This window comes from Delphinapterus leucas, chromosome 20 (assembly GCF_059928025.1).
Source record: "Delphinapterus leucas isolate spDelLeu-1000000601 "Yukka" chromosome 20, BTC_Dleu_Yukka2, whole genome shotgun sequence".
In the NCBI taxonomy this organism is placed as follows: Eukaryota; Metazoa; Chordata; class Mammalia; order Artiodactyla; family Monodontidae; genus Delphinapterus; species Delphinapterus leucas.
In genome coordinates this window covers 59,184,895-59,209,626 of record NC_143148.1, presented here as the reverse complement: position 1 = coordinate 59,209,626, position 24,732 = coordinate 59,184,895, and the positions used below count along the sequence as shown (strand labels likewise).

The window sequence follows — 24,732 nt, the reverse complement described above, 5'->3', positions numbered from 1 at the left end:
TTTTTGGTTACAAAACACAGTGGTACTTGGCTGCTGCCACAGAAAGTTAATTGAGTCCTTAATGCCTGGCTCACCAAAGGACAGAACACCCATGAGATTTGTGGCCAGAGGCTGCAGGAGGCCCTAACCTGGCCATCTCGGCTCTGGGGAGTCATCTAGAGATCAATCACTTGGCTCGCTGGTGCTGTTTCCATAGGTCACTGGGCCATTCCATTCATGGTTACTGGAGTAACATTGGGAGCGTTTTGGGCTCTCCTGTGTACCTTTTTTTGAAGTAGAATTGGAAGCAAACCTATTAGTTTTTAAAAGAAAACCTGTTTCCCAGGTTGTACTTGTAAAGTGCCGTAACAGACAGTTTCTCAGAAGGGGGGTTTGTTGCTTGCCCGGCACGGTGGTGGTCTTCTCATTCACCTTCTCTGTTGTGCAGCTGTACACTGTGGCTTGTCTCCTCGGCACCCAGTCTCGGGACGTGGAAAAGTCGTGCCAGCCGCTTCAGCCTGTGGAGTGGGGCCAGCTCCGAGGAGAGCGCTGCTCTCACCGTGCAGAGTGCACAGGCAGGGTCAGTGCCCAGTGACGGTGTGAACCTGTGGTGGTGATGTCGTGGCGTGGTGCAGACCCTCCTGAACCTTGTCCGTCTGGGATTTTTATCATGAATTTGGAAAAGAAAACATGCTTACTAGATTTGTGGGTGATAAACAGCTAGGAAAGGACTTCCCGGTGGCACAGTGGTTAAGAATCCACCTGCCAATGCAGGGGACACGGGTTCGATCCCTGGTCTGGGAAGATCCCACATGCTGTGGAGCAACTAAGCCCGTGCACCACAGCTACTGAAGCCCGTGCGCCCAGAGCCCGTGCTCTGCAACAAGAGAAGCCCCGCAATGAGAAGCACGTGTCCCGCAAGGAAGAGTAGCCCCCGCTCACCGCAACTAGAGAAAGCCTGCGCGCAGCAATGAAGACCCAAGGCAGCCAAAAAAATTTTTTTAAATAAATAATAAATAAATTTAAAAAAATACAAAACTAGGAAGAAAAGCAAATAAATTGGTTGGCAGTTCAGCATCCAAAATTCTCTTTGTGGACCAAATCTAGCAAGATGAAATTGAAGTGGGATAAGTTTTCCTTGTAGGTTGCATATAAATGTAGCATTTAAAGAAGCTGCCCTTGCTAGTAGAAGAGAAGTATTTAGTAAGTTGAAACGCCGGTAGTCATCTACATGTGGTGAGGCGACTCCAAGGCTGATGCTTAAAGATGAGATTAGCAGGATGTAGTCTTCAGGAATAGGAACTGGTGATTTTTGGTTGACTTTCCATGGATGAGTACCGTGGTTGGTTTGAATGACACATTAAAAGGGAAGTTAATAAGCTGAGGGCATTAGGGGAGAGAGACTAGGATGTTCAAGCATTTCAAGAAAGGTGAGAAGAATGGAATTTTTTCTAGGTTGGAATAAGGGAAGATCCTGGAGGTCCTCATAGCAGTGTGTGATGAAATGTTCATCTGAGATTTGCTAGTGGGGAGACGCTGGGTTGGGCAGCTCAAGCTTCTCTTTCATTTTGAGAGTCTTTGTGTTGTATTTATTTTAGGGCACCTGGTTTGGGGGAAAGCTTTGTGGAAATAAATGGAGAATAATGCCTTGTAGAGAGAAGTCCTGGACTGGGCAGCTCAGGTTGTAACCATCTTTTGCAGCCTTGACGTCATGGTTGGATTGTGTAGGTGGGAGAGCGAGATTGAGATAGCACCAGCGCAAAACAGGGTGGGCAGAGGTACCTGGTGAGGGTGCCCGGGTGACCACACGTCAGCTCTTTTCACATCAGGTTGTTTCCTTACTGTTGAGTTTTAAGAGTTGTTTGTGTATTTTGGATAATAGTCCTTTATCAGATGTGTTTTTTGCAAATATTTTCTCCCAGACTGTGACTTTTAATTCTCTTGACACTGTCTTCTGCAGAGCAGAAGTTTTACATTTATAGGTCCAGCTTATCTATCAGTTACTTTACATGTAGGCCTGTGGTCCATTTTGAGTATTTTTTGCCAAAGGTCTGTGTTCAGGTTCATTCTTCTGCATGTGGATGTTCAGTTGTTGCGACGCCATTTGTTGAAGAGACTGTCTTAGCTCCATTGTATTGCCTTTGCTCTTTTGTCAGAGATCAGTTGACTGTATTTATGGAACTCTGTTTCTGGGTTGTCTATTCTCTTCCATTGATCTCCCTGTTTACTCATTCACCAACACCACACTGTCATGATTACTGTAGCTTTATAGTAAGTCTTGAAGTCAGGTAACGTCAGTCCTCCAACTTTGTTCTTCTCCTTCAAGATCGTGTTGACTATTCTGTGTCTTTTGGCTTTCCATATAAACTTTAGAATTCGTGTGTTGATATCCATGAAATAATTTACTGGGATTTTGATTGGGACTGTTGAATCTATAGATCAAGTTGGGAAGTACTGACACCTTGACAATACTGAGTCTTCTTATCCATGAACGCGGAATGTCCCTCCATTTACTTAGTTCTTTGGTTTTCTTCATCAGAATTTTGCAGTTTTCCCCATATAGATTTTATGTATATTTTGTTAGGTTCGTACCTAAGTATTTCATGTTGTAGTGCTAATGTAAACAATACTGCTTTTAATTTCAAATTTCACTTGTTCGTTGCTGGTTTATAGGAAAGCAATTGACTTTAGCATATTAACTTTGTTGCCTAGAACCTTGCTATAAATGCTTACTAGTTCCAGAAGTTTTCCTGTCAGTTCTTAAGTATTTTCCACATAGATGATCATGTCATTTGTGAACAAAGAGAGTTTTTATGTTTCTTCCCAACGTGTATACATTTTATTTCCATTTCTTGCCGTATTGTGTTAGCAAGAACTTTTCAGTACGAAGTTGAAAAGGAGTGGTGAGAGAGAATATCCTTACCATGTACCTGCTGTTAGTGGGAAAGCCTCAGGTTTCTCATCATTAAGTATGACTTTAGCTGTAGTTTTTTTGGTAGATCTTTATCAAGTTGGAAAAGTTCCCCTTTATTCCAAGTTTACTGAGAGTTTTTTATCATGAATGGATATTAGATTTTGTCAAATGCTTTTTTTCAACTGTTGATATGATCATGTGATGTTTCATTTTTAGTCTGTCAAATGTGATGGCTTATATTGATTTTCAAACCTTGAACCAGCCCTGCTTACCCGGGATAAATTCCACGTGGTCATAGTGTATACTTCTTTTTATATTTTGTGGATTCAGTTTGCTAATATTTTGTCGAGGATTTTTGCATTTATGTTCACAAGAGGTATTGGCCTATAGTTTTCTTATAATGTCTTTGTCTGGTTTCGTCCTTAGGGTAATGCTGGATAGAGGCTAGAAGCTCTCCTCAGAGAGATTGTAGAGGATTGGTATAATTTCTTCCTTAAATGTTTGGTAGATTTCACCAGTGAACCCTTCTGGGTCTTGTGGCTTTCTGTTTTGGAAGGTTATTAATTATTGATTACTTTTACTTAATAGACATAGGTCTATTCAGATTGTTTATTTCTTGTGTGGGTTTTGACAGTTGTTTGAAGGAAGTCCATTTCATACAGGCTGTCAAATTTGTGGGCATAGAATTGTTCACAGTATTCTTTTATTTTCATTTTAATTTCCATGTGATCTGTAGTGATGTCCTCTCTTCCATTTCTTTTTTTAATAAATTTATAAATTAATTAATTTATTTATGGTTGCATTGGGTCTTTGTTTTTTGTTGTTTTTTTTTTTTGCGGTACACGGGCCTCTCACTGTTGTGGCCTCTCCCGTTGCGAGGCACAGGCTCTGGATGCACAGGCTCCGCGGCCATGGCTCACGGGCCCAGCCGCTCCGCGACATGTGGGATCTTCCCGGACCAGGGCACGAACCCATGCCCCGTGCATCGGCAGGCAGACTCTCAACCACTGCACCACCAGGGAAGCCATTTTTTAAAATTTATTAAATTTATTTATTTTTTGGCTCTGTTGGGTGTTCATTGTTGTGCGTGGGCTTTCTCTAGTTGCGGCAAGTGGCCGTGCGTGGGCTTCTCATTGTGGTAGCTTCTCTTGTTGTGGAGCACGGGCTCTAGGCACACGGGCTTCAGTAGTTGTGGCATGCAGGCTCAGTAGTTGTGGCTCACGGGCTGTAGAGCACAGGCTCAGTAGTTGTGGTGCACGGGCTTAGTTGCTCCACGGCATGTGGAATCTTCCTGGACCAGGGCTCGAACCCATGTCCCCTGCCTGGGCAGGCGGATTCATAACCACTGCACCACCAGGGAAGCCCTCATTTCTGATATTAGTGCTTTGTATCCTGTCTCTTTTTTTCTTAACTTGGCTAGGGATTTATTGATTTTATCAATCTTTGCAAAGAACCAGCTTTTCGTTTTGTTCATTTTTTCTCTATTCATTTCCTGTTTTCAATTTCATTAATTTCTGCTATAATTCTTTTTTTTTCTTCTTCTGCTTACTTTGGGTTTAATTTCCTCTTCTTTCTCTAGTTTCCTAAGGTGGAAACTTAGATTATTGATTTTAGATCTTCTTATATGTGCATTCAACCCTATCAGTTTCCCTTTAAGCACTGCTATCACGGCATCCCACAAATTTTGGTAAGTTGTCTTTTCATTTCCATCTGACTTAAAATATTTAATAATTTCCCTTGATAATTATTCTTTGGCCCATGTGTTATTTAGAAGTGTGTTGTTTAATTTCTACCTTTTTTGGGATTTTCCAGTTATTTTTTTTGTTACGGATTTCTAGTTTAATTCTATCATGGTCTAAGAGTAGACATTATATGATTTCTATACTTTTAATGTTACAATGTGTTTTATGGCCCAGAATGGAGTCTGACTTGGTGAATGTTCTTTGTGAGCTTGAGAAAAATGTGTGTTCTGCTGTTGTTGTCAGTTTTATCCACTTGATTGATGGTTGTTGAGTTCAACCATATCCTTACTGATTTCTGCTTGCTGTATCTTATCTGTCCATTTTTGAGAGGGGGGCATTGAATTCTCTAGCAATGATAATGGATTCATCTGTTTTTCCTTGCACTTTGGTTAGTTTTTGCCTCATGTAGTTTGACACTCTGTTCTTAGGTGCATACCTGTTAAAAATTGTTATGTATTCTTAGAGAATTGACTCCTTTATCGTTATGTAATGCCCCTTTTATCCCTGACAACTTTCCTTGCTTTGAAGTCGGCCCCATCTGAAATTAATATAGCTACTGTTACTTTCCTTTGATCATTGTTAGCATGGTATATCTTTCTTCATCCATTTCCTTTTTTAAACAAATTATTTATTTTAATTTATTTATTTTTGGCTGCATTGGGTCTTTGTTGCTGTGTGCAGGCTTCCTCTAGTTGTGGCAAGTGGGGGTTGCTCAGTAGCTGTGGCTCACGGGCTCTAGAGCGCAGGCTCAGTAGTTGTGGCCCACGGGCTTAGCTGCTCTGCAGCATGTGGGATCTTCCCAGACCAGGGCTTGAACCCGTGTCCCCTGCATTGGCAGATGGACTCTTTACCACTGCGCCACCAGGGAAGTCCCCATTCCATTTACTTTTAATCCATATATGTCTTTATAGTTAAAGTGGGTTTCTTGTAGATAACATGTAATTGGGTCTTGTGTTTTGATCCTCTCCGATAGTGTCTGTGTTTTAATTGGTGCATTTAAACCATTGACATTCAAAGTGATTACTGATATAGTATCTACCATGTTTGTTATAGTTTTCCGTTTGTTGCCCTTGTTATTTGTTCCTGTTTTTATCCTCCACTCTTTTTTTTTTGCCTTTTATGGTTTTAATAGAGCATTTTATAATTCCATTTTTTCTCCTTTCTTAGCATATCAGTTATACTTTCTTTTTTACTTTTTTAAGTGGTTGCCCTATAGTTTGCAGTATACATTTATAACTAATCCAAGTCCACTTTCAAATAACACTATACCACTTCACAGGTGGTGTGAGTACCTTGTAAGAACAAGATAATCCTAATTTCTTTTTCCAATCCCTTGTATCATTGTGTCATTCATTTCACTTATATGTACCCATATGTGAGTATATATACACACACAAATATATATTCCTTAGAGGCATATACATGTATACACACACTCACGCACACAGGCACAAAAGCAAACATAACTGAATACATTGTTGCCATTATTATTTTAAACAAACTGTTACCTGTATGATCAGTTAAGTTTCTGACCTATATTGTTTTCCTTTTCTCTGAAGAACTTCCTTAAACATTTCTTGTAAGGCAGGTCTACTGGCAACAAATTCTCTCAATTTTTATTTGTCTCATAAAGGCTTTATTTCTCCTTCACTTTTGACGGATTCTAGGTGATGGGGTTTTTTCTCTCAGCACTTTAGACATTTCCAGTCTCTTCCTGCTTGCATGGATTCTGGGGAGTAGTTGGATGTAATTGTTATCTGTGTTCCTCTATAGGTGAGGTGTTTTTTCCCTTGGTTTCTTTCAGGATACTTTCTTTATCTTTGATTTTCTATCATTTAAAAATGATATATACCAAGGTGTAGTTTTTGGCATTTATCCTGCTTGGCATCCTCTGAGCTTCCTGGGTCTGTAGTTTGGTGTCTGAATTTAACTTGGGGAAATTCTCAATAAGTGTTATTTCAAATATTTCTTCTGTTCCTTGCTCTCTTCTCCTTTTAATAGTCCCATTACATGTACATTACACCTTGTGTGGTTGTCCCACGGTCCTTGGATATTCTGTTCTTTTTTTTCCCCCCAGTCTTTTTCTCTTTGCTTTTTGGTTTTCAGGAATTCTATTGAGATATCCTCTAGCTGGGTGATTCTTTCCTCAGCTGTGTCCAGTCTAACTACAAGCCCATCAAAGGCATTCTTCATTTCTGTCACTGTGGTTTTCACGTCTAGGCTTTCTTTTTGGTTCTTCCTTAGGACTTCCATCTCCGCTTAACATTGCCCATCTGCCCCCGCATGCTGTCTACTTTGTCCATTTGAACCCTTAGCATATTAAACATAGTTTCAAATTTCTGGTCTGAGAATTCCAGCATTCCTGCCATGTCTGGTTGTGACACTTGTCTCTTCAAATTGTGTTTTTTGCTTTTAGTATGCCTTGTAATTTTTTCTCGATTGCGGGACATGATGTATCTGTTAAAGGAACTGCTGTAAATAGGTCGCTGGTGATGAGGGGGGACGGGAAGCGTTCGCTAGTCCTTTGATTGGGTTTAGGTCTTCTAGTGAAGCCTGTGCCTCTGGACCATGAACTTCTCCAGTGTTTCTCAGTTTTTTCCATCCCCTTAGGTGGGACAGGGTGCCTGGAGTGGGCTGGAGTTGGGTATTTCTCTTCCTCCAGGTCATTTTGGCTCTGTTAATACGTAGCAGCTTAGGCTGTGGTTAACTAGTTTCCCTCGAGGGCCGGCCTTGTTAAGAACAGGGCTCTGATGTCTCTCCAAGTGGTTCCTTTTCCTCTACCCCTGCCAGAGGCACAAGGGGGTTTTTCTCTGATATTTACTGTGGGACTTTGGTCGAGCCCCTGGCGGTAAATCTTACAATATTGTGGGTACCCTGGTGATGAGGTCCACCTGGGGCTTCCCACTCTCAGAGTTGTCTGCACTGGGCCTCCAGCTGAGCTAGGGTTTCTACCCTGGTTTCTACCCCAGCACTGGTTCCTTCCGGGGTTTCTGCTTGTGCGTGTCCCCCCTGCCCCGAGCACAACTCTGTGTCACTGCCCGTCTCTCCAGTCTGTGGGCAGCAGTGTTCCCTGTGTCCTCACCTCTCTTACAGATCAAGAACTGTGGATTTTTCAGTCTGTTTAGCTTTTTATAGGACAGAGTAGCAACTTCCAGGCTCCTTATATGCTGAACCAGAAGCTGGGACGTCCCTTTTCCTGTTTTTTATTGCTGTGTATTTTTATATCCGTTTTATTGAGATACAGTTACATTCTATAAAATGTATACCTTTTATGTGTACAGTTAGATGAATTTCAGCAACTATATATACCTGTGTAGCCACCCGCATACCCGAAACAGAACGTTCCATCACCCTGCAAAGTTCCTTTCTGCCCCTTTGCAGTCAGTTCCCTCCTAAGCTTGGGCCCCAGGCAGCTGCTCTCTTACAAGTGGAGTCACCCAGTCCACGCTCCTCCGTCTCCCTGCTTCCCTTGTCCGTGGTGTATTTGAGACCGCCCATGTCGTGGTGTGTGGCGCCTTTCCATGGCAGACGCGTGTTCTGACGAACACACCACACCTTGTGTATCTGTGTACTCGGAGCACTTTCCACCGCTTCCAGCTTTGGACAGCCGTTAGTAAAACTTCTCTGAACACGTGGAGGTGTCTGTGTGAACCTGTGTTCTCATTTCTCTTGAATAGATGTCTGGTGTCACATTGCTAGGTTGTGTGCTGAGTCTGTGTGTGGCAGTTGTGAGAAGCTGTTGTCCCGTTTTCACCCTCCCCACAGCGGAGAGGGGGAGGGGGAGCGAACTCCAGCGCTTCCTGGCCTCATAGCTCTGGGTGCCATCTTTTGTCTCAGGCCCCCCCGGGGGGGGGGGGGTGCAGGGAGGAGCTCACTTCTGGTATTAAACAGCTGACATCTAATGACCTTGACCACATTTCATATTTATGTTAGTCGTCTGTATGTCTATACATAATTTTTCTATCTTTTGTGAATTTTGTTTTCATATCTTTTGTGAACTTTCTGTTCAGATCTTTTGTCTGTGGTTTTTTTTGGTTTTTTTTTTTTGCGGTACGCAGGCCTCTCACCGCCGCAGCCTCTCCCGCCGCAGAGCACAGGCTCCGGACGCACAGGCCCAGCGGCCATGGCCCACGGGCCCGGCCGCTCTGCGGCACGCGGGATTCCCCCGGACTGGGGCACGAACCCGCATCCCCTGCATCGGCAGGCGGACCCCCAACCACTGCGCCACCAGGGAAGCCCTTGCCTGTGTTTTTATTGGGTTGTTTATCTTACTGATAAGGTAGTAAGGGTTCTTTATATATTCTGGATACAGGTCACTTGCAGATGTATATTTGCAAATACTTCTCCCAGTCCGTCACTTGCCTTTTTATTTTTTAATGGTTTATTTTGAAGAGCTGAAGATTTTTATTTGGATGGAGTCCAGTTTGTTAGCTTCTATCTATATCTGTGCCAAGGTCATAGAGATTTTCTTCTGTTTTATTCTAGAGTTTATAATAGTTAGTTATACTCAGGATGGTTTTGGTAGCTTGTGGTCAAATTTGATGGTACCCAGTAAGTGCTTACAGAATAAATTGGTGTAAAAAGTGGTTCTTTTTTATTTTTAATTTAATTTTTCTTTTATAGTGGAGTATAGTTGATCTACAGTGCTGCGTTAGTTTCAGGTGTCCAGCTGAGTGATTCAGTTATACATATACATATATCCATTCTTTTTCAGATTCTTTTCCTGTATAGGTTATTACAGAATATTGAGCAGCGTTTCCTGTGCTGTACAGCAGGTCCTTGTTGATTACCTATTTTACATATAGTAGTGTGTATATGTTAATTGCAAACTCCTAATTTATCCCTCCCCCCTCCACGTTTCCCCTTTGTAACCATCACTTTTTTTTGAAGTCTGTGAGTCTGTTTCTGCTTTGTAGATAAGTTCATTTGTATTATTATTATATTTTTAGATTCCAAATATAAGTGGTACCATATGATATTTGTCCCTGTCTGACTTACTTCACTTAGTATGATAATTTCTAGGTCCATCCATGTTGCTGCAACTGACATTATGTTATTCTTTGTTATGGCTGAGTAATATTCCATTGTATATACATACCACATCTTCTTTTTTTATTTTTTATTTTTTTTTGCGGTACGCGGGCCTCTCACTGTTGTGGCCTCTCCCGTTGCGGAGCACCGGCTCCGGAAGCGCAGGCTCAGCGGCCATGGCTCACGGGCCCAGCTGCTCCACGGCATGTGGGATCTTCCCGGACCGGGGCACGAACCCGTGTCCCCTGCATCGGCAGGCAGACTCCCAACCACTGCGCCACCAGGGAAGCCCCCATCTTCTTTATCTATTTCTCTGTCAGTGGATTTTTAGGTTGCTTCCATGTCCTGGCTATTGTAAATAGAGCTGCAGTGAACGCTGGGGTGCATGTATCTTTTTGAATTATTGTTTTCTCTGGATATATGCCCAGGAGTGGGATTGCTGGGTCATATGGTAGCTCTATTTTTAGTTTTTTGAGGAACTTCCATACTGTTCTCCATAGTGGCTGCACCAATTTACATTCCCACCAACAGTGTAGTAGGGTTCCCTTTTCCCCACACCCTCTCCAGCGTTCATTCTTTGTAGATATTTTGATGATGGCTATCTGGCAGGTGTGAGGTGTACCTCATTGTAGTTTTGATTTTCATTTCTCTAGTAATTAATGATGTTGAGCATCTTTTCATGTGCTTTTTGGCCATCTGTTTGTCTTCTTTGGAGAAATGTCTGTTTAGGTCTTCTGCCCTTTTTTTTTTTTTTTTTTGCGGTACGTGGGCCTCTCCCGTTGCGGAGCACAGGCTCTGGACGCGCAGGCTTAGCGGCCATGGCTCACGGGCCCAGCCGCTCCGCGGCATGTGGGATCTTCCGGACCGGGGCAAACCCATGTCCCCTGCATTGGCAGGTGGACTCTCAACCACTGCGCCACCAGGGATGCCCCTTCTGCCCATTTTTTGATTGTGTTCTTTGTTTTTTTTGATATTGAGCTGCATGAGCTGTGTATATATTTTGGAGATTAATCCCTTGTCAGTCACTTCATTTGCAAATATTTTCTCCCATTCTGTGGGTTGTCATTTTGTTTTTAATGGTTTCCTTTGCTATGCAAAAGCTTTTAAGTTTCATTAGGTCCCATTTGTTTATTTGTTTATTTTTGTTTTTATTTTCATTCCTCCCTAGGAGGTGGATCCAAAAAAAATATTGCTGTGATTTATGTCAGAGTGTTCTGCCTATGTTTTCCTCTAAGAGTTTTATCATATCCAGCCTTACAGTAGATCTTTAATCCATTTTGAGTTTATTTTTGTATATGGTGTTAGAGAATGTTCTCATTTCATTCTTTTACATGTAGTTGCCTAGTTTTCCTAGCACCACTTATTGAAGAGAATGTCTTTTCTCCATTGTATATTCTTGCCTCCTTTGTCATAGATTAATTGATCGTAGGTGTATGGGTTTATTTTGGGGCTTTCTATCCTGTCCCATTGATCTATATTTCTGTTTTTGTGCCAGTACCATACTGTTTTGATTACTATAGCTTTGTAGCATAGTGGGAAGTCAGGGAGTCTGATTCCTCCAGCTCCGTTTTTCTTTCGCAGGATTGCTTTGGCTATTTGGGGTCTTTTGTGTTTCCATAGAAATTAAAAAAAATTTTTTTCTAGTTCTGTGAAAAATACCATTGGTAATTTGATAGGGATTACCCTGAATCTGTAGATTGCTTTGGGTAGTATAGTCATTTTGACAGTGTTGATTCTTCCAGTCCAAGAACATGGTATATCTTTACATCTGTTTGTGTCATCTTTGATTTCTTTCATCAGTGTCTTATAGTTTTCAGGGTATGGGTCTTTTTTCCTCCTTAGGTAGGTTTATTCCTAGGTATTTTATTCTTTTTCATGCGGTGGTAAATGGGATTGTTTTCTTAATTTCTCTTTCTGATCTTTCATTGTTAGTGTATAGGAATGCAAGAGATTTCTGTGCATCAATTTTGTGTCCTGGAACTTTTCCAAATTCATTGATGAGCTCTAGTAGTTTTCTGGTAGCATCTTTAGGATTCTCTATGTATAGTATCACGTCATCTGCAAACAGTGACAGTTTTACTTCTTCTTTTCCAATTTGAATTCCTTTTATTTCTTTTTCTTCTCTGATTGCCATGGCTAGGACTTCCAAAACTATGTTGAATAAAAGTGGTGAGAGTGGACATCTTTGTCTTGTTCCTGATCTTAGAGGAAACACTTTCAGCTTTTCACCATTGAGAATGATGTTAGCTGTGGGTGGGTCATCTATGGCCTATGGCCTTTATTATGTTGAGGTACGTTCCCTCCCTCAAAAACTTGAGGAGAGTTTTTATCATTACTGGGTGTTGAACTTTGTCAAAAGCTTTTTCTGCATCTATTGAGATGATCGTACGGTTTTTATTTTTCACTTTGTTAACGTGTATCATACTGGTTGATTTGCGTATAGTGAAGAATTTTTGCACCCCTGGGATAAATGCCACTGGATCGCGGTGTATGATCCTTTTGATGTATTGTTGTATTTGGTTTGCTAGTATTCTGTTGAGAATTTTTGTGTCTGTGTTCATCAGTGATACTGGCCTGTAATTTTCTTTTTTTGTGGTATTTTTGTCTGGTTTTGGTGTCAGGGTGATGGTGGACTCATAGAATGAGTTTGGGAATGTTTATTCCTGTGCAGTTTTGGGGAAGAGTTTCAGAAGGATAGGTGTTAACTCTTCTTTAAATGTTTGATAGAATTCCTCTGTGAAGCCATCTGGTCTTGGACTTTGGTTTGTCAGAAGTTTTTTAGTCACAGTTTCAATTTCAGTACTTGTGATTGGTCTGTTCATATTTTGTATTTCTTCCTGATTCCATCTTGGAAGGTTGTACCTTTCTCAGAATTTGTCCATTTCTTCTAGGTTGTCTATTTCATTGGCATATAGTTGCTTGTAGTAGTCTCTTATGATCCTTTGTATTTTTTATGGTGTCAGTAGTAAGTTCTCCTTTTTCGTTTCTAATTTTATTGATTTGACCCCTCTCCCTTTTTTTCTTGATGAGTCTGGCTAAAGGTTTATCAATTTTATCTTTTCAAAGAATCAGCTTTTAGTTTCATTGATCTTTGCTATTGTTTTCTGTCTCTGTTTTATTTATTTCTGCTCAGACCTTTATGATTTTTTTTTTCTACTAACTTTGTGTTTCCTTCTTCTTTCTCTAGTTGTTTTAGGTGTAAGTTAGGTTGTTTGAGATTTTTCTTGTTTCCTGAGGTAAGATTGTATTGCTGTAAATTTCCTTCTTAGAGCTGCTTTTGCCACATCCTATAGGTTTCGGATTCCCGTGTTTTCATTGTCTTTTATTTCTAGTTATTTATTTATTCACTCTTTGATTTATTCAGTGATCCATTGGTTGTTTAATAACATGTTGTTTAGCCTCCACATGTTTGTATTGTTATTTTTTTAAGTTATTTCTGTTACTGATTTCTAATCTCATAGTGTTGTGGTCGGAAAAGATGCTTGATATGATTGCAGTTTTCTTAAATCCACCAAGGCTTGCTTTGTGGCCCAGCATGTGACCTATCCTGGAGAATGTTCCATGTGCACTTGAGAAGAATGTGTATTCTGCTGCTTTTGGATGGTCTGACGTGTTACTTATGGCCTGGGTTTTCTCATTGATGTTCTGTCTGGATGATCTGTCCATTGATGTAGGTGGGATGTTAAAGCCCCCCACTATTACAGTGTTACTGTCAATTTCTCCTTTTATGGCTGTTTGCATTTGCCTTACATGTTGAGGTGCTCCTATGTTGGGTGTATATATATATTTACAATTGTTATATTTTCCTCTTGGATTTACCCCTTGATCATTAGGTAGTGTCCTTCTTTGTTTTTTGTAACAGTCTTTATTTTAAAGTCTATTTTGTCTGATATGAGTATTGCTACTCCAGCTTTCTTTTGATTTCTATTTGCATGGGATACCTTTTTCCATCCCCTCACTTTCAAACTGTATGTGTCCCTAGATCTGAAGTGGGTCTCTTGTAGACAGCGTATATATAGGTCTTGTTTTTGTATCCATTCAGGCAGTCTTTGTCTTTCGTTTGGAGCCTTTAAACCATTTCCATATAAGGTAATTCTCGATATGTATGTTCTTATTGCCATTTTGTTAATTGTTTTGGATTTGTTTTTGCAGGTCTTTTTTCTTCCCTTCTTCTTTTGTTCTCTTCTCTTGTGATTTGATGACTTAGTCTTGTGTTTGGATTGCTTTTTTTGTGTGTGTGTCTGTTGTACCTATTGTAGATTTTTGGTTCGCGGTTCTCATGAGGTTTTCGTAAAGCAGTCTATATATTGAATATATACAAGATTGTTTTAAGTTGCTGGTCTCTTAATTTCAAACACGCTTCCTATATCCTGCATCTGTACTTTCCTCTTCTCACGATGGCTGGTTTTGATATCATATTTGTGTGTGGGTGATTTCCTACCTTTACTGTGTGTTTGCCTTTACTGGTGAGCTTTCCCATTCATAATTTTCTTGTTTCTAGTTGTGGCCTTTTCTTTTCCACCTACAGAAGTTCCTTTAGCATTTGTTGTAAAGCTGGTTTGGTGGTGCTGAATTATCTTAGCTTTTGCTTGTCCGTAAAACTTCCAATTTCTCTTTCGAATCTGAACGAGAGCCTTGCTGGGTAGAGTATTCTTGGTTGTAGCTTTTTCCCTTTCATTACTAAGTGTATCATGCCACTCACTTCTGGCCTGTAGAGTTTCTGCTGAAAAAACCTTATGGGGATTCCCTTGTATGATACTTGTTGCTTTTCCCTTGTTGCTTTTAATATTTTCTCTTTGTCTTTAATTTTTGTCAGTTTCGTTAATATGTGTCTTGGCGTCTTCCTCCTTGGGTTTATCCTGCATGGGACTCTTTGCACTTACTGGACTTGAGTGAGTGTTTCCTTTCCCATGTTAGGGAAGTGTTTAGCTATAATATCTTCAGCTATTTTCTTGGACCCTTTCTCTCTCTTCTTCTAGGAGTTCTATATTGTGAATGTTGATGTGTTTCATGTTGCCTCAAAGGTCTCTGAGGCTGTCCTTATTTCTTTTCATTCTTTTTTCTTAATTCTGGTCTGTGGCAGTAATTTCCACCACTCTGTTGTCCAGCTCATTTATTCATTCTTCTGCCTCATTTATTCTGCTGTCGATTCTTTTCAGTGTAGTTTTCATTTCAGTTATTGTGTTGTTCGTCTGTTTGTTCTTTAAATCTTCTAGCTCTTTATTAAACATTTCTTGTATCTTCTCGGTCTGTGCCTCCATTCTTTTTCTGAGATCTTGGGTCATCTTTACTATAATTACTTTGAATTCTTTTTCAGGTAGCTTGCCTATCTCCACTTCACTTAGTTGTTCTTCTGGGTTTCTATCTTGTTCCTTCATATTTCTTTGTCATCTCTTTTTGTCTAACTTTCTGTGTTTGTGGTCTCCTTTCTGCAGGCTGCAGGATTGCAGTTCCTCTTGTTTTTGGTGTCTGCCCTTGGTAGGTGAGGTTGATGCTGGGCTTGTGCTGGCTTCCTGGTGGGAGGGACTGGAGCCAGCCCACTGGTGGGTGGAGCTGGGTCTTGTCCCTCTGGTGGACAGGCCCATGTCAGGGGGTGTGCTTAGAGGTAACTGTGAGCTCATTACAACTTTAGGCAGGCTGTCTGCCGATGGGTGGGGCTGTGTTTCCCCTGCTGGTTGTTTGGCCTGAGGCATCCCAGCACTAGAGCCTGCTGGCTGTTGGGTGGGGCCAGGTCTTGGTGCCAAGATGGTGACCTGCAGGAGAGCTCACGTTGATCATATTCCCTGGGGCCTCTGTCGCTGTCGCTAGTGTCCTTGCCCCCACAGTGAGCCACAGCTGATCCCTGCCTCCCCAGGAGACCGTCCAAGACCTGCAGGTATGTCTGTCCCAGGCTCCTGTAGAGTCACTGCTTTGTGCTGGGTCCCATAGCCCACGAAATCTTGTGTGTGCCCTCCAGGAGTGGAGTCTCTTGTTTCCCCCAGTCCTGTGGAGCTCCTGCACTCAAGCCCTGCTGGCCTGGAAAGCCAAGAGCTCTGGGGGCTCTTCCTCCTGAGGCCAGACCCTCAGGCTGGGGAGCCTGACGTGGGGCTCAGAGTTCTCACTCCTGTGGGAGGGCCTCTACCATATAATTATTTTCCAGTTTGTTGGTCACCCACCTGGCGGGTATGGAATTTGATTATATTGTGAAAGTGCCCCTCCTACCATCTCGTTGTGGCTTCTTCTTTGTCTTTGGGTGTAAAATATCTTTTTTTGTAGGTTCCGGTCTTTTTAAAAAAAATTTGCTTGTTTGTTTGTTTACTTATGGCTGAGTTGGGTCTTTGTTGCTGCGCGCAGGCTTTCTCCAGTTGTGGTGAGTGGGGGCTACTCTTCATTGCAGTGTGCGGGCTTGTCATTGTGGTGGCTTCTCTTGTAGCGGAGCATGGGCTCTAGGTGTGCGGGCTTCAGTAGTTGTGGTTCACGGGCTTTAGTAGTCGTGGCTCGTGGGCTTCAGTAGTTGTGGCACGAGGGCTCAGTAGTTGTGGCACGAGGGCTCAGTATTTGTGGCTCGCGGGCTCTAGAGCGCAGGCTCAGTAGTTGTGGTGCACGGGCTTAGTTGCTCCGCCGCATGTGGGATCTTGCTAGACCAGGGCCCGAACCCATGTCCCCTGCATTGGCAGGTGGATTCTTAACCACTGCACTACCAGGGAAGCCCTCCAATCTTTTTTGTTGATAGTTGTTTAGCAGTTAGCTGTGATTTTGGAGTTTTCTTGAGAGGAGGTGAGCGCGATCCTCTACTCCGCCATCTTGTCTGGCTTTGAGGGGTTGCTTTCAGTCTGGATGCTTGCTGCCTCTTTCCTCAGTGTATGCTGGACGTTATCCCCTTGATACGGGGCGTGCAGGTGCGGTGGCCCGTGCGCTCCTGGTGTGGCGGGGGCGGCGATCAGCGCCTCTCGTTGGTCTCCCTGCAGTGGCCGCGGCCCCTGAGCCTTTTGGGCAGCGGGGGCAGCGATTGGCCCCTGCTCCCAGTTCTCGTAGTGGCGGTGGCAGCCCGCATGCTCCCGCAAGGGCACAATGACTGGCGCCTGCTGGCGGGTCTCTTGGTGGTGGTGGCCCATGCCCTCCGGAGACAGTGCAGGCAGCACTTGGCACCTCTTCATGGGTCTTGTGGTGGCAGCAGCAGCCCGTGCACTCCCGGGACAGCAGGGGCAGCGCTTGGGGCCTGCTCGCGGGCTTTGTGGTCGTGGCTTGTGCACTCCCGGGACAGCAGGGGCAGCGCTTGGGGCCTGCTCGCGGGCTTCGTGGTCGTGGCTTGTGCACTCCCGGGACAGCAGGGGCAGCGCTTGGGGCCTGCTCGCGGGCTTCGTGGTCGTGGCTTGTGCACTCCCAGGACAGCAGGGGCAGCGCTTGGGGCCTGCTCGCGGGCTTCGTGGTCGTGGCTTGTGCACTCCCGGGACAGCAGGGGCAGCGCTTGGGGCCTGCTCGCGGGCTTCGTGGTCGTGGCTTGTGCACTCCTGGGACAGCAGGGGCAGCGCTTGGGGCCTGCTCGCGGGCTTCGTGGTCGTGGCTTGTGCACTCCCGGGACAGCGGGGGGCAGCGCTTCGGGCCTGCTCGCGGGCTTCGTGGTCGTGGCTTGTGCACTCCCGGGACAGCAGGGGCAGCGCTTGGGGCCTGCTCGCGGGCTTCGTGGTCGTGGCTTGTGCACTCCCGGGACAGCGGGGGGCAGCGCTTCGGGCCTGCTCGCGGGCTTCGTGGTCGTGGCTTGTGCACTCCCAGGACAGCGGGGGGCAGCGCTTGGGGCCTGCTCGCGGGCTTCGTGGTCGTGGCTTGTGCACTCCCGGGACAGCAGGGGCAGCGCTTGGGGCCTGCTCGCGGGCTTCGTGGTCGTGGCTTGTGCACTCCCGGGACAGCGGGGGGCAGCGCTTCGGGCCTGCTCGTGTGTGTCTTACAGTGGCGATGGCCCATGCCCGCCTCTAGAGCCCATGATGGTGGTGGCGGCTCACACCCAGCTCAGAGCTTGTGTAGGTGGTGTCCTGTTGACTGAGAGCACGTGCACAAGGAAGGAAGCTTTTATGGTGGTCCGCCTTCTCTCCTTACATGCCCCCCAACAATGGCGCCTTGCCTCTCTGACAGGCCCAGGCTTCTTCTGAGCACACCCCCAGTTGCCACAGTCCAGCCTCTTCAGGCTGTCTCCGTGTGCCAGCTCTGGTCCTCTCCCTGGGTCTGACCTCCGAAGCCCAAGCTTCAGCACCCAGCCGCCCCCCGTGCCTGTGGATGAGCGTCTCAGGCTGGGGAGTGCAGGGCAGCTGTACCGACTGTCTGTGCAGGGCGCTCTCCGTGTTGCCTTCCGCAAACTGGCTGTTGCGCTCCCCTCAGAGGCTTCAGAGCTCCCCGTCTGTCCAGGCTGATCTCCCTGATGATGAGTGGACTTTCTACGGTGCAGCAACCTTTCCTCCTTCACAGCTCCCTCTCTGGGGTGTAGGTCCCGTCACAACCCCTTTCACTTTTTTTTTCTTTTTCCTTTTGTTCTACCCAGTTATGTGGAGGTTTTCTTGTGCTTTCGGAAGTCTGAGGTCTTGTGCCAGCGTTCCGTAGATGTTCTGTGCGAGTCGTTCCACTTGTACATGTATTTTGGTATTTGTGGGAGGAGGTGAGCTCCACGTCCTACTCTTCCGCCATCTGCCAAGCTCCTCTTTTTTTTTTGTTCAATTTTAGATCACCAGGCGGTCCTTCAGGACGGAGTGGACATCGGATGGTGGCCTGGAAGAGACAGTTAATCCTTTTTGGTGGCTTCCATGAGAGTACAAGGTCAGTACAAACAGGAGGACAATGTCTCCTGGAGCTGTAAGGAGTGGGCTCCTTATGTGAAGAACCATTCTGAATACACGTGGAAAATGCTGCCCATCCCTTAAACCAGGGCCAACGGCCTGGGCACCTGCAGAGGAGGGCCCTGAGCTTGGTTTAATGCTCTGTTGTCAGTGTCGTGGGATTCTTCATAATTACTGAACAGAGGTTCCCACAGTTTTATTTTGCACCAAGGCCTGCAAGTAATGTGGCCAATCCTATCTAAGATTGGCTCTCAAACTTCAGCCTATTGAGAATCCTCTGAAAGGCTTGTTCAGACTCTGATTTGTGACTCCATTGGCCTGGGATTGGGCTGAGAATCTGCATTTCTTCAGCCTCCAGGTGATGCTGCTGGCCAGGGAACCCCACTTTGAGAAGCACGAGGCTAAAATAACTTTAAAATCTGCCCGATGGGGAATATGTGGCAGCTTGCATCCTGCAGAGGGACCTGAGGGGACATCCAGGTCTGCTGTGCCTGGTTTTGTCGCCACAGTGCTTATGTGCCCAGCCTGGCGGCATGTTCTCCGGGGGTTTTAAGCCCATCATCTATACTGATACTTTCTTGAATGTCCTTATTAGTTCAGTCCAGAAAAAGAAGACCCTTGGTGAACAGGTTAGTTCCTGCCACTGTTGTAAAACTCTAAGGCTCTGGGTAAGACGTCCAGACTGCTCTGATGCCTGGTGCAGGCCCCGCAGGTGGTGCGTTTCCTCTGACCTCGGGCCGTGTCAGACAAGGTGGGTGGATGGCTTTCTCGCTGGTGCCTCGTTTCACATGCTCCTCTGTTCCCTACTCCTTTAAAAAATAACATACTCATCAACTCGTGGTGGTGGCAGCACACACACTTTTTTCAGTGTGACTCCATTGGCACACTTTTTTTGTTTTTTTTTGCGGTACGCGGGCCTCTCACTGTTGTGGCCTCTCCCGTTGCGGAGCACAGGCTCCGGACGCGCAGGCTCAGCGGCCATGGCTCACAGGCCTAGCTGCTCCGCGGCATGTGGGATCTTCCCAGACTGGGGCACAAACCCATGTCCCCTGCATTGGCAGGCAGACCCTCAACCACTGCGCCACCAGGGAAGCCCCTGGCACACATTTTTTATGATACTCACTGGCTCGTGAAAATAAGTCCTTGCACATATATGTGGAGAGAGTGGCACTCGGTACGTTAACGGGAGCGAGCGTTGCTGTGTTCACTGTTCCCTACCCGAGCTGAGGCATCCTGGTGTCAATCTGGCTCAGTTAAGGTTTCAGATTTTTTTCACGAACAAAAAATATTTTCATTAGTTGAGAAAAGGGGATATAATTCTTTTTTCTTTTAATTCTTTTTTATTTTTTAACATCTTTATTGGAGTTTAATTGCTTTACAATGGTGTGTTAGTTTCTGCTGTATAACAAAGTGAATCAGCTATGCATATATCCCCATATCTCCTTCCTCTTGCGTCTCCCTCCCAACCTCCCTATCCCACCCCTCTAGGTGGTCACAAAGCACCGAGCTGATCTCCCTGTGCTATGCGACTGATTCCCACTAGCTATCTGTTTTACATTTGGTAGTGTATATACGTCCATGCCACTCTCTCACTTCATTCCAGCTTACCCTTCCCCCTCCCCATGTCCTCAAGTCCATTCTCTATGTCTGCATCTTTATTCCTGTCCTGCCCCTAGGTTCTTCATAACTTTTTTTTTTTTAGGTTCGATATATATGTGTTAGCATACAGTATTTGTTTTTCTCTTTCTGACTTACTGCACTCTGAGTGACAGACTCTAGGTACATCCACCTCACTACAGATAACTCAGTTTCGTTTATTTTTATGGCTGAGTAATATTCCATTGTATATATGTGCCACATCTTCTTTATCCTTTCATCTGTTGATGGACACTTAGGTTGCTTGCATGTCCTGGTGATTGTAAATAGTGCTGCAGTGAACATTGTGGTACATGTCTATTTTTGAATTATGGTTTTCTCAGGGTATATGCCCAGTACTGGGATTGCTGGGTCATATCGTAATTCTCTTTTTAGTTTTTTAAGGAACCTCCATACTGTTCTCCATAGTGGCTGTATCAATTTACATTCCCACCAACAGTGCAAAAGGGTTCCCTCTTCTCCACACCCTCTCCAGCATTTATTGTTTGTAGATTTTTTGATGATGGCCATTCTGACTGGTGTGAGGTGATACCTCATTTGTAGTTTTGATTTGCATTTCTCTAATGATTAATGATGTTGAGCATTCTTTCATGTGTTTGTTGGCAGTCTGTATATCTTCTTTGGAGAAATGTCTATTTAGGTCTTCTGCCCATTTTTGGATTGGGTGATTTTTTTGATATTGAGCTACATGAGCTGCTGGTAAATTTTGGAGATGAATCCTTTGTCAGTTGCTTCATTTGCAAATATTTTCTCCCATTCTGAGGGTTGTCTTTTCGTCTTGTTTATGGTTTCCTTTGCTGTGCAAAAGCTTTTAAGTTTCATTAGGTCCCATTTGTTTATTTTTGTTTTTATTTCCATTTCTCTAGGAGGTGGGTCAGAAAGAATCTTGCTGTGATTTACGTCATAGAGTGTTCTGCCTGTGTTTTCCTCTAAGAGTTTGATAGTTTCTGGCCTTACATTTAGGTCTCTAATCCATTTTGAGCTTATTTTTGTGTATGGTGTTAGGGAGTGTTCTAATATTCATTCTTTTACATGTAGCTGTCCAGTTTTCCCAGCACCACTTAAAGACTGTCTTTTCTCCATTGTATATTCTTGCCTCCTTTATCAAAAATAAGGTGACCATATGTGTGTGGGTTGATCTCTGGGCTTTCTGTTGATGTATATTTCTGGTTTTGTGCCAGTACCGGACTGTCTTGATTACTGTAGCTTTGTAGTATAGTCCAGAGTCAGGGAGCCTGGTTCCTCCAGGTCTATTTTTCTTTCTCAAGATTGCTTTGGCTATTCGGGGTCTTTTGTGTTTCCATACAAATTGTGAAATTTTTTGTTCTAGTTCTGTGAAAAATGCTAGTGGTAGTTTGATAGGGATTGCACTGAATCTGTAGATTGTTTTAGGTAGTATAGTCATTTTCACAATGTTGATTCTTCCAATCCAAGAACACGGTATATCTCTCCATCTGTTTGTATCATCTTTAATTTCTTTCATCAGTGTCTTATAGTTTTCTGCATATAGGTCTTTTGTCTCCTTAGGTACGTTTATTCCTAGGTCTTTTATTCTCTTTGTTGCAGTGGTAAATGGGAGTGTTTCCTTAATTTCTCTTTCAGATTTTTCAAAATTAGTGTATAGGAATGCAAGAGATTTCTGTGCATTAACTTTGTCTCCTGCTACTTTACCAAATTCATTGATTAGCTCTACTAGTTTTCTGGTAGAGTCTTTAGGATTCTCTATTTATAGTATCATGTTATCTGCAAACAGTGACAGCTTTACTTCTTTTCTGATTTGGATTCCTTTTATTTCTTTTTCTTCTCTGATTGCTGTGGCTAAAACTTCCAAAACAATGTTGAATAAGAGTGGTGAGAGTGGGCAACCTTGTTTTGTTCCTGATCTTAGTGGAAATGGTTTCAGTTTTTCACATTGAGAACGATGTTGGCTGTGAGTTTGTCATATATGGCCTTTATTATGTTGAGATAAGTTCCCTCTATGCCTACTTTTTGGAGGGTTTTTATCATAAATGGGTGTTGAATTTTTTCAAAAGCCTTTTCAGCATCTATTGAGATGATCGTGTGGTTTTTATCCTTCAATTTGTTAATATGGTGTATCACATTGATTGATTTGCGAATATTGAAGAATCCTTGCATTCCTGGAATTAACCCCACTTGATCATGGTGTATGGTCCTTTTAATGTGCTGTTGGATTCTGTTTGCTGGTATTTTGTTGAGGATTTTTGCACCTATGTTCATCAGTGATATTGGCCTGTAGTTTTCTTTCTTTGTGACATCTTTGTCTGGTTTTGGTATCAGGGTGATGGTGGCCTCGTAGAATGAGTTTGGGAGTGTTCCTCCCTCTGCTATATTTTGGAAGAGTTTGAGAAGGATAGGTGTTGCTCTTCTCTAAATGTTTGATAGAATTCGCCTGTAATCCATCTGGTCCTGGGCTTTTGTTTGTTGGAAGGTTTTTAATCACAGTTTCAATATCACTGCTTGGCGTTGGTCTGTTTATATTTTCTATTTCTTCCTGGTTTAGTCTCGGAAGGTTGTGCTTTTCTAAGAATTTGTCCATTTCTTCCAGGTTGTCCATTTTATTGGCATAGAGTTGCTTGTAGCAATCTCTCATGATCCTTTGTATTTCTGCAGTGTCAGTTGTTACTTCTCCTTTTTCATTTCTAATTCTATTGATTTGAGTTTTCTCCCTTTTTTTCTTGCTGAGTCTGGCTAGTGGTTTATCAATTTTGTTTATCTTCTCAAAGAGCCAGCTTTTAGTTTTATTGATCTTTGCTATTGTTTCCTTCATTTCTTTTTCATTTATCTCTGATCTGATCTTTATGATTTTTTTCCTTCTGCTATCTTTGGGGTTTCTTTGTTCTTCTTTCTCTAATTGCTTTAGGTGTAAGGTTGGGTTGTTTATTTGAGATGTTTCTTGTTTCTTAAGGTAGCATTGTATTGCTATAAACTTCCCTCTTAGAACTACTTTTGCTGCATCCCATAGGTTTTGGGTCGTCGTGTTTTCATTGTCATTTGTTTCTAGGTATTTTTTGATTTCCTCTTTGATTTCTTCAGTGATCTCTTGGTTATTAAGTAGTGTATTGTTTAGCCTCCATGTGTTTGTATTTTTTTACAGATTTTTTCCTGTAATTGATATCTAGTCTCATAGTGTTGTCATTGGAAAAGATACTTGATACGATTTCAGTTTTCTTAAATTTATCAAGGCTTGATTTGTGACCCAGGATATGATCTGTCTTAGAGAATGTTCCATGAGCACTTGAGAAGAAAGTGTATTCTGTTGTTTTTGGATGGAATGTCCTATAAATATCAGTTAAGTCCGTCTTGTTTAATGTATCATTTAAAGCTTGTGTTTCCTTATTTATTTTCATTTTGGATGATCTATTGGTGAAAGTGGGGTGTTAAAGTCCCCTACTGTGATTGTGTTACTGTCGCTTTCCGCTTTTATGGCTGTTAGCATTTCCCTTATGTATTGAGGTGCTCCTGTGATGGGTGCATAAATGTTTACAGTTGTTATATCTTCTTCTTGGATTGATCCCTTGATCATTATGTAACATCTAAAATAAAATAGACTTTATTTTTTTTGTTTTTTTTTTTTTCCGGTATGCGGGCCTCTCACTGCTGTGGCCCCTCCTGTTGTGGAGCACAGGCTCCGGACGCGCAGGCTCAGCGGCCATGGCTCACGGGCCCAGCCGCTCCGCGGCATGTGGGATCTTCCCGGACTGGGGCACGAACCCGTGTCCCCTGCATCGGCAGGCGGACTCTCAACCACTGCGCCACCAGGGTAGCCCTGGACTTTATTTTAAAGTCTATTTTGTCTGATATGAGTATTGGTACTCCAGCTTTCTTTTGATTTCCATTTGCATGGAATATCTTTTTCCATCCCCTCACTTTCAGTCTGTATGTGTCCCTAGGTCTGAAGTGGGTCTCTTATAGACAGCATATATATGGGTCTTGTTTTTGTATCCATTCAGCCAGTCTGCGTCTTTTGGTTGGAGTATTTAATGCATTTATATTTAAGGTAATTATCAGTATGTATGTTCCTATTACCATTTTCTTAGTTGTTTTGGGTTTGTTATTGTAGGTCTCTACCTTCTCTTGTGTTTCCTGCCTAGGCAAGTTCCTTTAGCATTTGTTGTAAAGTTGGTTTGGTGGTGCTGAATTCTCTTAGCTTTTGCTTGTCTGAAAAGGTTTTAATTTCTCTGTCAAATCTGAGTGAGATCCTTGCTGGGTAGAGTAATCTTGGTTGTAGGTTTTTCCCTTTCATCACTTTAAATATGTCCTGCCATTCTCTTCTGGCTTACAGAGTTTCTGCTGAAAGATCAGCTGTTAACCTTATGGGGATTCCCTCGCATGTTATTTGTTGTTTTTCCCTTGCTGCTTTTAATATTTTTTCTTTGTATTTAATTTTTGATAGTTTGATTAATATGTGTCTTGGTGTTTTTCTCCTTGGATTTATCCTCTGTGGGACTCTCTGTGCTTCCTGGACTTGATTAACTATTTCCTTTCCCATATTAGGGAAGTTTTCAGCTATAATCTCTTCAGATATTTTCTCAGTCCCTTTCTTTTTCTCCTCTGCTTTTGAGACCCCCTAATGTTGGTGGGGTTA

General features: G+C 43.3%; 1 protein-coding gene across 5 annotated transcripts in view; it reads left to right on the top strand.

The window, feature by feature from the left end:
- Positions 1-24,732, top strand: part of KLHDC4 (kelch domain containing 4) — a 70,740-nt gene that overhangs the window by 19,115 nt on the left and 26,893 nt on the right. For all 5 annotated transcript variants that reach the window (XR_016391053.1, XR_016391052.1, XM_089903390.1 and 2 more), the window contains exon 6: positions 18,358-18,450. Coding sequence is in view for 3 of the 5 variants with exons in the window: in XM_089903390.1 (XP_089759516.1) it covers positions 18,358-18,450 (93 nt within the window). In the remaining 2 variants the exon portion in view is untranslated. The remainder of the gene's footprint in view (positions 1-18,357; positions 18,451-24,732) is intronic.